At 38.1% G+C, this 15555-nt stretch overlaps 1 protein-coding gene across 2 annotated transcripts in view; it reads right to left on the minus strand.

The window, feature by feature from the left end:
• The window catches only part of HIKESHI (heat shock protein nuclear import factor hikeshi), a 32456-nt gene extending 23586 nt beyond the window's left edge, over positions 1-8870 (minus strand). The window contains exons 1-2 of one of the 2 annotated variants that reach the window (XM_065882407.1): positions 8615-8870; positions 6173-6410 (exon numbers count right to left, since the gene is read on the minus strand). In XM_065882407.1, coding sequence (XP_065738479.1) covers positions 6173-6410; positions 8615-8644 — 268 coding nt within the window. In that variant the 5' untranslated portion in view covers positions 8645-8870. The remainder of the gene's footprint in view (positions 1-6172; positions 6411-8614) is intronic. The other variant, XM_065882408.1, reaches the window with a different exon arrangement.
• Between the last annotated feature and the right edge of the window lie 6685 nt (positions 8871-15555).

Below are 15555 nucleotides of genomic sequence, written 5' to 3' on the forward strand. Positions count from 1 at the left end.
GGAGAGGGGATTACAAAGGAGCACTAGGAAACTTTTAGGGATGATGGATATGTTCATTATCTTGATTGCGGTAATGGTTTTACAGATGTATACATATACCAAAATTTACCAAACTGTATACTTTAAATATATGCAGATTACTGTATGTAAATTATAACTCAATAAAGCTATTAAAATTGTTAGTCACAAAAAAAACCTTAACTTTCTCTGTTCTTTGGGGGATTTCTTTAGAAAGAACAAAAGTCATGAAATACCAATATCTGCCTAAAAGAGAAACTGAAAAATTAAAATTAGGTCCAATGGATTCTGATGATACACAAATGGTTAGAACACGTCAAATATAAATAAATACACACACACATCAATGATATAATTCTTTAAAAAAAACCTTATTACTTCCAGAGTACGTTAGAGTATCAACTCATTTTTTTGAACACTGATATATTAACAATCAAGCATTTATCCTGCCTTATAATGACGCTACCCATAGCAAATGTCTCTTTACAGCTAATAAATGACAATTAGAATATTATCATTTTGAATTAGCGAATCTAAGCATTGCATATAAATGGCTGCTAATTTCCCAAAGAGATAACTATATGTGTGTGTGTATACATATATATAAAATACACTTCCTGATCAAAGAACACACCATTCATTGCCTATAATAAACTTGCCAAAAAATTTTTAAAATGCATTCGAATGAAATCTGATCAAACCTCTAAATCCAGATAATTTACTGGAAATACAGACAGAATACATTAAATCTTTGATTTTTATAAAAGATACTTGAGAGATCTATCAACCAATTAATTGCAATGTAGGGACTTTACTATTCAGGTGCTGACTGAAAATATTTTAAAACTTTAAAATATATAAACATTAAGACTTCTGAGACCACTGGAAATCTGAACACTGATTAAATGTTCAATCCGATATTAAGAAATTATTTGTTTTTAAGTGTTCAGGTGTACAACAAAGTGATTCAGTTATGAGTTGGTCATTTTTGAAGCTGCGTGATGACTAGAGAAGGGTTCAATATTCCATTTGGTCTGCTTTTGTACATCTTGAATTTTCTATAATGAAGTTTTTAAAAATAAAGATATCTTATTAAATTCACTTTTTAACTTGTATATGTACAAAGATATAAAAATCCAAAATAAATAAAACTAGCTTAGGCCAAATTTCCTCTTTCATATTGTCCTTGTCCTTTCTGATAAGGTTATATTAGCTTCAAAATCTAAACTTAGGGTAACTCTGCCTCTTTCCCTATTCTCTGACACTTTATATGAGATATGAACAATCTGTTTCATAAAGGTATAGTGGAAATTTGTAAACCATCTGGGTCTAATAGTTGTATGTGAAAGGGAGAGGTTTTTTTTTTTTTTTAATTCGAGTAAAACTGCTTTACAATGTTGTGTTTGTTTCTGCTGTACAATGAAGTGAATCAGCTATATGTATATGTATATCCCCTCCCTCTTGGATCTCCCTCCCAAGACCCCCAATCCCACCCATCTAGGTCATCACAGAGCACACGCTGAGCTCCCTGTGCTATACAGCAGGTTCCCACTAGCTATCTATTTTACACATGGTAGTGTATTTATGTCAAACCTAGTCTCCCAATTCGTCCCACTCTCCCCTTCCCCCACTGTGTCCACATGTCCGTTCTCTACGTCTACATCTCTATTCCTGCCCTACAAATAGTTTCATCTGTACCGTTTTTCTAGATTCCACATATATGCATTAATATATATTTGTTTTTCTCTTTCCAGCTTACCTCACTCTATATGACAGACTCTAGGTCCATTCACATCGGGAGAGGTATATTTTTAATTACTCATTTTAATTTCTTTATTGATATTGTATCTATTCATGATTTAAATTTATTTTTTTTAATTTTTTTTTTTTGCAGTACGTGGGCCTCTCACTGTTGTGGCCTCTCCTGTTGCGGAGCACAGGCTCCGGACGCGCAGGCTCAGCGGCCATGACTCACGGGCCCAGCCGCTCCGCTGCATGTGGGATCTTCCCGGACCGGGGCACGAACCCGTGTCCCCTGCATCAGCAGGCGGACTCTCAACCACTGTGCCACCAGGGAAGCCCTAAATTTACTTGAGTCAGTTTTCTTTAGTATATTTTTCCAGGAAATAGCCAATTTCATCAGTTCCTTTGTTGTTCTCAAATGTATTGGCATAAAACTTCTTGTAAATTTTACTTAGTCTCTACTACAGTTATAGTCATGTCTCCATTTTCACATTTTCAATAACATTGTCTTCTCTTTTTCCTAAATATATCTTTTCAATAGCTCATCATTTTATTAGTCTTTTCAAAGAATCAAATTTTTATTTCATTAAGGCCCTCTATCATTTCTTTGCTTTGTCACTAATTTCTATTCTTAGCATTACCATTTTTCATCTACTCTCTTTGCATTGCTATGTTCAATACTTAACCCACTCATTTCAATCTCTTTTCATATACACACATTTAAGGCTAAGAGTTAGTCTCTTTAGTACTACCTTACCTGCCTTCAAAAGGTTTGATATGTGATGTTTTATTTTGCTTTGGTTTCTGTGGAAGTTTAATTTCCACAGTCATTTCTTCTATGAACCATTAGTTAAAATATTTTTGAATTTCTAAACATGGCAATGTTTTATCTTTTGATTTGTAATTACACTGCATTGTGGGTTGCATACTGATAATCTTCCATTTGCTACAGCTTGCTTCATGACTTGGCATGTGGTCAAATTTCATAAATGTTCTGTGTACTTAAAAAGTGTGTATGATCTAATTATTAGTTTCAGGGTTCTACAGTGTCCATTAGCTCAAGCTTGTTAATTCTTTATTCAAATTTTCCTTCTTTACTAGTATTTTATTTACTTGATGTATTAATTATCAAGAGGTATATTAAAATATTAACTGTGGGCTTCCCTGGTGGTGCAGTGGTTGAGAGTCCGCCTGCCGATGCAGAGGACACGGGTTCGTGCCCTGGTCCGGGAGGATCCTACATGCCGCGGAGCGGCTAGGCCCGTGAGCCATGGCCGCTGAGCCTGCGCAGCCGGAGCCTGTGCTCCGCAACAGGAGAGGCCACAACAGTGAGAGGCCCGCATATCGCAAAAAAAAAAAAATATTGATTGTAAGGTTGTCCACTTATCATTGTAAAGTCATTTTTTTTATATATTTGAAGTTATGTTTTATATACACACAAATTCATGACATTCACTTTTTCCGAGAAATATTTAAGTCTTCCTAGTGAATTATTTCATTCCTAGTGAATGAACCTCTTAATCCTTGATAATGCTTTTGCCTTAGTCCCATTTTTCTAAAACACACCTATGACAGCTTTTTGGGGAGTTCCTTGTGTTAGACATGTTACTGATAAACATCACTATAATTATTAGTTTGCTGCCTTTAAAAAACAAAATCCCATCCTGGAGTCTCCATGCTTTCTCTGGTAAGTTTAGTTGGTTTAGATTTATTTTGATAACTGATATATGTGAAATTATTTCTACCATCTCATTTTGTTTTTCACATACCATGTATTTTTCCGTCTTTTTCTTTCTTTTTTTTAAGTTTTCCTTAAAATTTTAACAGGATTACTTGAAAGTAGAATCAATTTTATTACTCTTTCTAAACCACAGGACCTCAGAAAGCTTACTCAGATCACTACCCCTCCTGTCATATGCACTGTTTTCCAGTACAGTATTTAATTCTTGTGCATTTATTTGTTGTATTGTTTTATGTAATCAGGTTGTCCTGATTTGTCTATATGTTTACCAATTTCTTTGCTAACTTTGAATCTGGCATACCCTTCTACATTCAGGGATTCAGTTCCTTCCTATTAAAGTACAACTACCTTCAGTAGTTCTTTCAGTAATGGGCTATTAGTAGTAAACTCTACATCTCCACATGAAAACACATTTATTTCTCCTTCACTTTACAATGATAGCTTTGAGGATTATCTTATTTTTCCTTGGCACTTTGAAGATACTCATCTATTGACTTTTGACCTCTATTCATGCTGTTGATAAATATGCTAAACTGACTCATTGCTGTTCAGTTATTAATGACTTGTCTTCCCTCTCCGGTGTCTTTATTACTTTCTCTTTATATTTAATTTCATTAAAGTGTATTGAGTTGTCCACATTTTTTTTCTACTTATTTTTTCTATTTAGGCGCAGCTACAGAAAAGAGAAAAAGTGATTTGATAATGACTGTTTTCTTAATTCTCCCAAAAACTATTCAGAACTAATACTATGCTATATGTACAAGTATTAATTCATTACATACGGTGGATGCCCTAGGACAATGATTCTCAAACTTCAGAAGGCAACAAAAACACCTAGGGAACCTATTTAAATACTTGGATTCCATTCAAGTTTTCTGATTCAGTAGGTCTGGGGTCCTACCACAAATTTGCATTTCTAACAAGTTTCCAGGTAATGCTGATGCTGCTGGTCAGGGACTCTGGCTTTAAGAACCACTGCCTTAGGGATTAGGGATAATTAACTCAGGGAACCCCCACTGAGAAGGACTGTAAGAATCTGTCCTGGTTCTTAAATCTAGAGATTAGTATTTATCATCAATCTCAACAATTTTTAGCTTTAAATATTACTCTTTCCCATTTCTTCTTGTAGAATTCCAACTACATAAATAACAGCAGCTAACAGTTCATCATCTGGCCAGAACTGCTCCAGTTCATTCTTCACAGTCCTCAGGACAAAAATTAAATTTGATCATATCATTCCCTTACGTGAAATTGTTCACTGGCTCCTCTATACATACAGGGACAGTTCTTTATGGGGAGGGACACATGGATGGGCTTCAGAGTACATGCAAATTTTTTAGTATTTACATTATGTTTATATTATATTACACATACTTTTTATGACACTATCAAATAGGTCTGTGATTTAAGCATGTTAAAAATTGCTAGCCTATTAAATTCAAATGAGTCAGTGTGATACATAAGCTTTTCAGCTTTTCATGATACGTGCCTGCCTATCTTATACACCATACCTTGTGCCGTTCTGAGCATACCACGATTTCAAACTTTAATCATTATACCCATATTACCTCTACCTAGAAAAGACTGCCCAATAGGCCTCTCACAGGCCTGACAAACTCCTACTTATCTTCTCAAAAGGTCCAATATCATCTCCCAGAAAATTTCCCCAACCTACTTAAGAGTTAATTGTCCCTTACTTAGTCTCTCTCAGCACTTTGTACAAACATCCGCAATTACTTTTCACCCTTCTAAATATTGGTCCATAGAACTATCTTCCTTTGTAACAATATGAGTGATCTCAGGCAAGAACTTAATCATTATAGTAGATACCAAAATGTTTGTTAAATATATAAACATGTTACCTAAATATAACTTTGCCTTGGACTTTACAGACTATTTCCAGGAGAACACATATTTATAATCTAAGACTTTTCATGTCTGCTTTTATCTAGACTTTCAAAGGAACCAGATATTCAATGGGAGTAAATGCTACCTAGTATCATTCTCAATTTCTAAACAAAATACCTCAAGCATCAAAGCAAGGACTGTCCCTGTAAGATATAACACCTGCAATGTCAATACAACAAACAGAAGAACACTGAAGGGGTAATCAAATCTAAGAGCTCAAAAGATCTTCGTAGAAAAAAAGGACTCTCATTGTATTTCCTATACAAGTCTCCTTGGTTTATCTGTTTATTTAAACACTGATGTGCATATTACAAATTATGAGAAGATTCCTCTCATTTTTATTAAAACACCCACTAATTCAGAAAAATCCCTTTACAAAGGTATATAGCATACAAAGAAAACCACAGTGAGTGGTTCTCTCCAGAGGCAGAGGATGGATGGGAGTGTAAGTCTCTTCACTTACCATTTTTCAAATGTGTCAGTACCATTTGATTTTTTTTTTTCCGGCCGTGCCATGCTCACAGCATGCAGGATCTTAGTTCCCTGACCAGGGATGGAACCTGTGCCCTCTGCAGTGGAAGCATGGAGTCTTAACTACTGGACTGCCAGGGAAGTCCCTGATTTTTTTTTTTTTTTTGAATAATGTTACATATTACTTCAGCAATCAGAAAAATATAATGAAAAGTTAAAAAGCCACATTCTGTGTTATGCTATTTAAGAAAAAAGTTTAATTATGAAACTGTTTTAATATATTATTCTTACCAGATTTAAGACCTGAAATTTTGAAGATGGCACTTGGTTTCCCATTTGTGACAAATCCTAGGAGTTGCCATACTGGCATTCCATTTGAATCAGGATAGGAAAAGTAGACAGATCCTCCCATTCCCTCAGGAAATGGGACTGTTCCCAGCATAAAAACCACAACATGGTTGATATTTTCATAATCAGGCAAGTCAAAAACAAACTTATCCTCTGCCACTTGCTGTGCAGCTGTTTGCACCTAGAATATAAGAAACTCGCCTTAGTGAAATGGTTTGGTAAGTTTCTATAGCCCTTTTAGTATTGCTGTAAGCTCTGTTACCAAATATAGTCAATTATAGTCATTATATCAAGTATAACAATGGATCAGTCTGATACTCTAATTATGGAATTACCAAATACACCAAAAAGAGTGCTTATTTTAATAGAAAAATCTAAAAATATACATTTAGCCTTAAAATGACTTAATGAATGTAATCTTTCAAAAACATAACTAAATTATTTCAGAAGTGCCCTGAAAGGATTTTACTTACATAAATAAATCACTACAGTTTCAGAATGTTATAAAAATGAAAGGTTGTTCAAAACACCATGCCACCAAAGCTTTATCTTCTAGTTTGAAGGTAAAGAACCTCGGGTAATTAAAATGGGTAAGCAGTTCAGAAGTTATTACAGTCAATCCTCATTATTTGCAGATTCATTATTTGTCATTTTGCCTACTCACTGAAAAATATTTGTAACCCCCAAATTATTAAACCCTCCAGTTTAAATACAGAGAATAAAACAAAGGAAGGAAGAACATAAATATAAACCAAAATGCCTATTAGTATTAAATTCAATTTTACCAGTTTTTGGCATGCATAATCTTAAAAGGCACATAAAATCATGGTATCTACAAGTCTTGAAATAATCATCAGGTAAAATAAATATTTCTTAAATGTCAACTGTCAAAGGCACCAGACATTTTGTTAATCTGTATTATGACACCCTAATCCTCGACCTTAGGAAAAAGGGTACATCTTACTGAGTCCATAACTTTAGATTTGGTGAATTTTTCTAGTCAAAGAATAATGTAGTTAAACGTTGAGGCATCGCTAGGTCTATTTGCCCTTCATTTGGTTAACATGTTCAAATACTCCAGAATTAAAAAGTCAAACACCGTCAAAGAAAATCTTGTCATGAAGGAACCCCTACTGTATATCCATTATGTAGGTTAGGTGTTAGGTAAATAGACACAGGCACTGCTATAACTAAATTCCTTCCAAATTAGTAGACAACACGGATTCCATAGGGCCTTTCTATTCTTTAGAAAAACACACACATTTTAAATGTTGTTCGTTAACGAAATTCGTCCCACACTCAATCCCAGGCTGGTCCTTTCATTCTTCCTATCCGGAGCAGAAGCAATACAAAGTTATCCCACCAGTATTATCAATTACCACCATCACCAAAAGGGGCCTCCCAGTCATTCAAGGGACAGACAATAAATCTTCTGAGGATAGCCATCTCCAATTTATCTCTGTTTTTTGATATCTACATTATCTTTTTTGATATCTACATTTTTGATATCTACAATTTTTGATATCTACATTATCAAAAATTGATGAAAAAATTCAGCAAAGGGGCTGCAACATTTAATAAAGGAGGGAGAAAAAAATAAAGAGAAAGAATTCTAGGTGAAAGGAATCAGGTCTGAAATGTATTTCTGAGTGGCTTCTACGGAGGCAAGCAAGATTCACCCTCCAGATTCTTCGGACAATCCCAGGTACTTAACTCATTTACCTAACAATTCATCAAGGAAGGTAATCTCTTTTTACCAATAAGGAAATTCACTGCTCACCTCCTTCTGGGGTCATCACAGATATCGCTCACGCTTTAAGTTTCAGGCGTTTCTATCAGCCCATTTCCAATTACGTTAAGCATATTTTTATTAGGGCCCTTCCAAAAGGACCCAGCAGTTATACTTTGCCCGAGTACCTTCATCTTCGACAAACAGGACGCTACAGACTAGATTCAAACACCACATTTACCTCGAACTCACTTTATGAGCTCAGGCGAGTATTTATACTACCAACTGAGCTTTAGTTCCTCAACTGCAAAATGAGAATGAGAACCACCATCTCACGAGTTACGGTCAAGTGTGCAGTGCCAAATAAGCGCTACATAGATGGCTGAGATGACTAGGAACAGACAAAAGGCGTGCATTGCCTAGGATAATGCACACTCGATAAATGGCAGCTAATGGTGTGACTGCTACTCTGAAAAGAGCTGTGGGGAAAGGAGAGCGAACATCCCAGCGTCCCACTGCCCACCCTCACACTCTCAGCAGTCAACTAGAGGTGAGGAGGTTTCCCCGCATCCCGCGCACCGACGCACCCTCCCCTTCCCGGGGCCTCGCCCTCGGCATCCTGCCCCCTCCCCGAGACCACCCGGCCCCATCCTCACCAGCCTCCCCGCCACCAAGCAGCCAAACATGGCGGCGGCGGCTCCGCTCAGCCGGCAAGGACCCGAAGCCGGGGACTAGAAATCCTGGGGCTACTGCCCTAGTCGAGCCCAAGAACCTTCCAGAACGTGGCGGAGGGTGCCTACCCCTCCGCTACATAGCGACTAGGACAGCGGCAGGAACGCCTTCTGCACCCGCGACCTCTAACCTCGCCTTCCTAACCAGAACGCCTCTCAGGCGACGAGTACTTCCGGGTCTCACGCCGCACCGCCCTTACTAAACGGGAAAGGCGGGCCAGATCCCGTATAAAACTACAAGTCCCAGAGGGGCCTGCGCGGGTTTCCGGGAAGGGAACGCGGAGGATTTGCCTGTTGGGACTGGTAGTCCGTAGCCCAAATTTACGAATCCAGAGCCCGGAGGAAAGGTTTCTCACGTTTGTCTAACATTTTAGAGATTACAGTGCACTTTTACAGTCATTTCGCTAGATCCTTACAAAAACTCTAGGAGGTAGGTATTATTATCTGCATTTTGTAGGCGATAAAATTGCCCAGAGTGACCAGCCCCAAATCTTTACACAGCACTCAGGGATGGGGCTTGAATCCAAATCCTGATTCAAATCCAGGGTTCTTTCTGCTACACAGTAGCTGAAAAGTACTGATTTTTAATCATTGGTTTTGTACTTAATGACAACTTTATTGTAGTTCTTTCCAGCCTCACACCTCCATTTATTTGCCGAAAACAACACTAAGCAAGTTATATAATATCTTCGTGCTTTAATGGCGCCTTTTGTAAAATAAGAATAATAATTGTGCCTGTCCCCTAGGGTTGCTGTGAGGCTCAGATGAATTTATAAACAACCACTTAGAACCTGGCAGTACTTAACTAATGGCTGTTTAATTGTAAAATGTCTTTTTTTCCCTCTTTGCATTTGCAGAAAAGAAGAACTGGCATCAAGTACTGACTGCCAACACTACTCATTTTCCCTTTCACAGCTTCAGTTCGCTTTCCTCTTGATAGGAAGGTAAGATATCTCCTCCCTGAAGGTCTCTGCCCAACTTGAAATATCTGAGCTTAGTCCACCAGCCACCAGCAAGTCTGTCCTCCTAACCCCAGGTTATATGTGGAAGATCAGAATGTTGGAACAGTCCTCTGGTCTCCACTCTGGCTCCATAAACTTGGACCACTTATCTTGTCTTAGATTCTCCTTTGAGAAAGCCAAAGATGAATAGATAGAAGAGGATCTTCCTACCAATGTCTCCAACTTTCTACCTAAGAAGTGCCAGAATCTTCAAAATAAAAAGGCCACTCATTATGAGACCATTTCATGAGGGGCATACAAACTGCCTGGATTCAGAGCCCATCTCCGTCATTTATTAGCTGTATAACATTAGGCCAGTTACCCTAACACTACCATGCCTCCTTTTCCCCCTCTGTAAAACAGGATAATAATAAGGTTGTAATGAAGGTTATTACATGTAAAGTACTAAGTAGTAGCCAGAATATAGCTTAATAAACTGTTAGCATTTAGCATTATTACTTTTCCTGACTAACTTTTCATGTCTTCATACCCACCTTACTATGAAATAGTAAATAAATATATTGGTCTCTGCCTCATGTACCTGACACAGGGCTCCTGAAACCCCTGTACATTCCCAAGTGATAAGAGCACTAAGAGCATCTTTTGTTCTAATGAGGGGACTCTGGTGGGCTTCTGGGTGGCTCCTAGATGGGGGCTGGTCACCAGAAAGATGAAGCCTGATTAGAAGCTTGGGATTTTCAGCCCCTCCCCACATTCTATAGAGAGGGGAGAGGGGCTAGAGATGGAGTTAATTGATCACGACTACATGAGGAAGCATCCATAAAATCCCAACCTGAGAGCTTCCAGGTTGATGAACACATCCACGTACCAGAAGGATGATGCACCCCAACTCCACCAGGAGAGAAGCTCCTGCACTCGCAGACCTTGCCTATGTATCTGTTCATCTGTATCCTTTATCATATCCTTTAATAAATTGGTAAACATGTTTCCCTGAGTTCTGTGAGTTGTTCTAGCCAATAATCAAATCTAAGGGGGGAGGTCATGGGAACCTCCAATTATAGCTGTGTTGGACAGAAGTTGTAGGTAACCTGGGCACTTAACTACTTTCAATTGGCATCTGAAGTAGGGGCAGTCTTGTGGGACTGAGCCCTTAACCTGTGGGATCTGATGCTATCTCCAGGTGCTGTCTCCAGGTTGACAGTGTCAGGATTGAGTTCAATTGTAGGACACCAAGCTGGTGTCACAGAATTGCTCAGTGTAGGGAAAACCCACACACATCTGGTTTTAGAAGTACTGTGAGTACAGTAGTAGTGTGAGAGTAAAGGAGAAACATGGGAAGAAGACAGGGATTTTTCCTTTACATACTGTAACTATGTATTCTATGTATTTGTATTCTCTGAGCAACTTGTATTTTTCCACCTTTCTGTGCTTATGCAACTTGTTTTATCTGCCTGTAATATTCACCTGGAAATTTTTACATTCTCCCAACTGGCTCAAATATTTTCTTCAGGTTGGACAAAGAATTGGAGGCGGTGAGTTTAGTAACCTTTCTCCAGACTATGAAAGCCAGACTTCTATTCACCAAACTATATTATTTTTAAATACAAAAGTTCTTTGTAACTAAAGAGAGCAGAAATAGATACAATGTATGGAAGTGAAGAAAAGCGTTTCAGAGGAAAATATGTCTCCGATAATCAGAGCTCTCTGAAATAAGAATAGGTAGATATAGAATAGTGAATTCTCCCATTCACATTGATATTTTAACCAAAGCTGAAATCCACTTATATTGTTAAGGAGATTCATGGAAAACTTGGGAAAATTTACCTAGGACCTCAAAGGTACCTACCAGCTCTCAGACTACGTTTGCTTCTGTGGAGAAAGAACAAATCATAGTTCAGTTTTGGCCAGGGAATCACGAACTGAATACTGGTTTTAACTCTTCCATTAACTAGCCTAGGGATGAAGTAATTTATTTTATCCTGTTAGGCATTAGGTTTTCACATTCTAGAATGAGGGCATTGAATTCTGATTTCAAGAGCAGAAATATTTTTTCTCTTCAAAACAAGGAGAACAAGAAATAAAAGCACAGGGACATCCCTGGTGGTGCAGTGGTTAAAAATCCACCTGCCAATGCAGGGGACACAGTTCCTATCCCTGGTCCAGGAAGATCCCACATGCCTCAGAGCAACTAAGCCCGTGAGCCACAACGACTGAGCCTGCAGTCTAGAGCCTGCGCGCCAAAACTACTGAAGCCCACGCACCCAGAGCCCATGTTCAGCAACAAGAGAAGCCACTGCAATGAGAAGCCTGCGCACCGCGACAAAGAGTAGCCCCCACTCTCCAAAACTAGAGAAAAGCCCACGTACAGCAACAAAGACCCAACACAGCCAATAAATAAATAAATAAACAAACAAATAAATTTTTAAAAGGTGAGACAAATACAATTAAAAAGATACCAAAACCAGACAAAGATACTATAAAAAAGAAAATTACAGAGCAATATCAGTCATGAATACACATGCAAAAATCCTCAACAAAATACTAGCAAACAGAATCCAACAACACATTAAAAGGATCATACCCTATGATCAAGTGGGATTTATCCCAGGGATGCAAGGATTCTTCAATATACGCAAATCAATCAATGTGATACATCATATTACCAAATTGAAGAATAAAAACCATATGAGCATCTCAATAGATGCAGAAAAAGCTTTTGACACAATTCAACACCATTTATGATAAAAACTCTCCAGAAAGTGGGCATAGAGGGAATCTACCTCAACATAATAAAGGCCATGTATGACAAACGCACAGCAAACATCACTCTCAATAGTGAAAAACTGAAAGCATTTCTTCTAAGGTCAGGAAAAAGACAAGGATGTCCACTCTCACCACTATTATTCAACATAGTTTTGGAAGTCCTAGCCATGGCAATCAGAGAAGAAAAAGAAATAAAAGGAATACAAATTGGAAAAGAAGAAGTAAAACTGGCACTGTTTGCAGATGACATGATACTATATATAGAGAATCCTAAAGATGCCACCAGAAAACTACTAGAACTAATCAATGAATTTGGTAAAGTTGCAGGATACAAAATTAATGCACAGGAATCTCTTGCATTCCTATACACTAATGATGAAAAATCTGAAAGAGAAATTAAGGAAACACTCCCATTTACCATTGCAACAAAAAGAATAAAATACCTAGGAATAAATCTACCTAGGGAGACAAAAGACCTGTATGCAAAAAACTATAAGACACTGATGAAAGAAGTTAAAGATGATACCAACAGATGGAGAGATATACCATGTTCTTGGATTGGAAGAATAAATATTGTGAAAATGGCTATACTACCCAAAGCAATCTACAGATTCAATGCAATCCCTGTCAAATTACCAATGGCATTTTGTACAGAACTAGAACAAAAAAATCTTACAATGTATGGAGACACAAAAGACCCCAAATAGCCAAAGCAGTCTTGAGGGAGAAAAACGGAGCTGGAGGAATCAGACTCCCTGACTTCAGACTATACTACAAAGCCACAGTAATCAAGACAATAAGGTACTGGCACAAAAACAGAAACATAGATCAATGGAACAAGATAGAAAGCCCAGCGATAAACCCAAGCACCTATGGTCAACTAATCTATGACAAAGGAGGCAAGGATATACAATGGAGAAAAGACAGTCTCTTCAATAAGTGGCGCTGGGAAAAATGAACAGCTACATGTAAAATAATGAAATTAGAACACTCCCTAACATCATACACAAAAATAAACTCAAAATGGATTACGGACCTAAATGTAAGACCAGACACTACAAAACTTTTAGAGGAAAACATAGGAAGAACATTCTTTGACATAAATCACAGCAAGATCTTTTTTGATGCACCTCCTAAAGTAATGGAAATAAAAATAAACAAATGTGACCTAATGAAACTTAAAAGCTTTTGCACAGCAAAGGAAACCATAAACAAGATGAAAAGACAGCCCTCAGAACAGAAGAGGATATTTGGAAACAAATCAACAAACAAAGGATTAATCTCCAAAATATAAAAACAGCTCATGCAGCTCAATATTAAAAAAACAAACAACCCAATCCAAAAATGGGCAGAAGACCTAAATAGACATTTCTCCAAAGGAGACATACAGGGGCTTCCCTGGTGGCGCAGTGGTTGAGAGTCCGCCTGCCGATGCAGGGGACACGGGTTCATGCCCCGGTCCGGGAAGATCCACATGCTGTGGACTGGCTGGGCCTGTGAGCCATGGCCGCTGAGCCTGCACATCCAGAGCCTGTGCTCCACAACGGGAGAGGCCACAATAGTGAGAGGCCCGCGTACCACAAAAAAAAAAAAAAAAAGACATACAGATGGCCAAGAAGTACATGAAAAACTGCTCAACATCACTAATTATTAGAGAAATGCAAATCAAAACTACAATGAGGTATCACCTCACACCAGTTAGAATGGGCATCATCAGAAAAACAACAAATGCTGGAGAGGGTGTGGAGAAAAAGGAACCCTCTTGCACTGTTGGTGGGAATTTAAATTGTTACAGTCACTATGCAGAACAGTGTGGAGGTTCCTTAAAAAACTAAAAATAGAATTACCATATGATCCAGCAATCCCACTACTGGGCATATACCCAGAGAAAAACATAATTCAAAAAGACACATGCACCCCAATGTTCACTGCAGCACTATTTACCATAGCCAGGTCATGGAAGCAACCTAAATGCCCATCGACGGACGAATGGATAAGGAAGATGTGGTATATATATACAATGGAATATTATTCAGCCATAAAAAGGAACGAAATTGGGTCATTTGTTGAGACGTGGATGGATCTGGAGACTGTCATACAGAGTGAAGTAAGTCAGAAAGAGAAAAACAAATATCATATATTAACGCATATATGTGGAACCTAGAAAAATGGTACAGATGAACCGGTTTGCAGGGCAGAAATTGAGAAACAGATGTAGAGGACAAACATATGGACACCAAGGGGGAAAGCCGTGGGGGGGGGTTGGGGGAGTGGGGGTGTGATGAATTGGGCAATTGGGCAACTGATGTGTATAAAATGATAACTAACAAGAACCTGCTGTATAAAATTAAATTAAAAAAAATTTTTAAATACAATTAAGAAAAAGAAGAAATAAGAGCACAAACTCTATCTTCTTTGACCTAAGTGATATCTATAACTCCAAATCACAAAGATATCAGTGGAAAGTGGATAGAAGAAAGACAAGTGACTTAGCAGAGCAGAGGAAGGTCAAACTCAAGTACCTATAGAGAAAGATAATAAGTACCGGAGAAGTTCAGGAATTGGAGACACCAGGAGCCACAGAAGGCAGGGGTAAGGCAGTAGACTGAAACATGTAGATTGCTTAAAACTGATGTAAGATTTTGTGTCTGACTCTCATCAACACCTCAGCCATTGGTATGAAATCTCTGGAAAAAAAGTGAATCAGAGAGGCCCCAGGCACTAGGAAACCAGATACTGAAAAAGAAAATGGTTGTGGGGCAAGGCCTCCATGTACAGATTAGGTCCTGAATAAGAGTGCTGGGGTGAGAGAGGAGCATTTTGCTCACCTGCTCAAACACACTAACAGTACTGTGCCACCCAAAGTGGGGGTGGCTTTTCTAAAACATCCACTTGGAGGATGGAGGTGCCTTTTTCTATATCATCCATGCAGAGAGGGTTATCTCTTATTAAGTCATCCACAAGGGATAAGGGTCACTTTTTAAAAACTCATGTAATAATACAAAACCCTTTCATGATTAAAAAAAAATTCTATTAACCAAGAATAAAAGGGAACTTCCTCAACCTGATAAAGAGCATCTATAAAAATCCCACAGCTAACATCATACTTAATGGTGAAAGTTGTATGCTTTCCTCCTAAGA

The sequence above is a fragment of the Phocoena phocoena genome, chromosome 8 (genome assembly GCF_963924675.1).
Source record: "Phocoena phocoena chromosome 8, mPhoPho1.1, whole genome shotgun sequence".
In the NCBI taxonomy this organism is placed as follows: domain Eukaryota; kingdom Metazoa; phylum Chordata; class Mammalia; order Artiodactyla; family Phocoenidae; genus Phocoena; species Phocoena phocoena.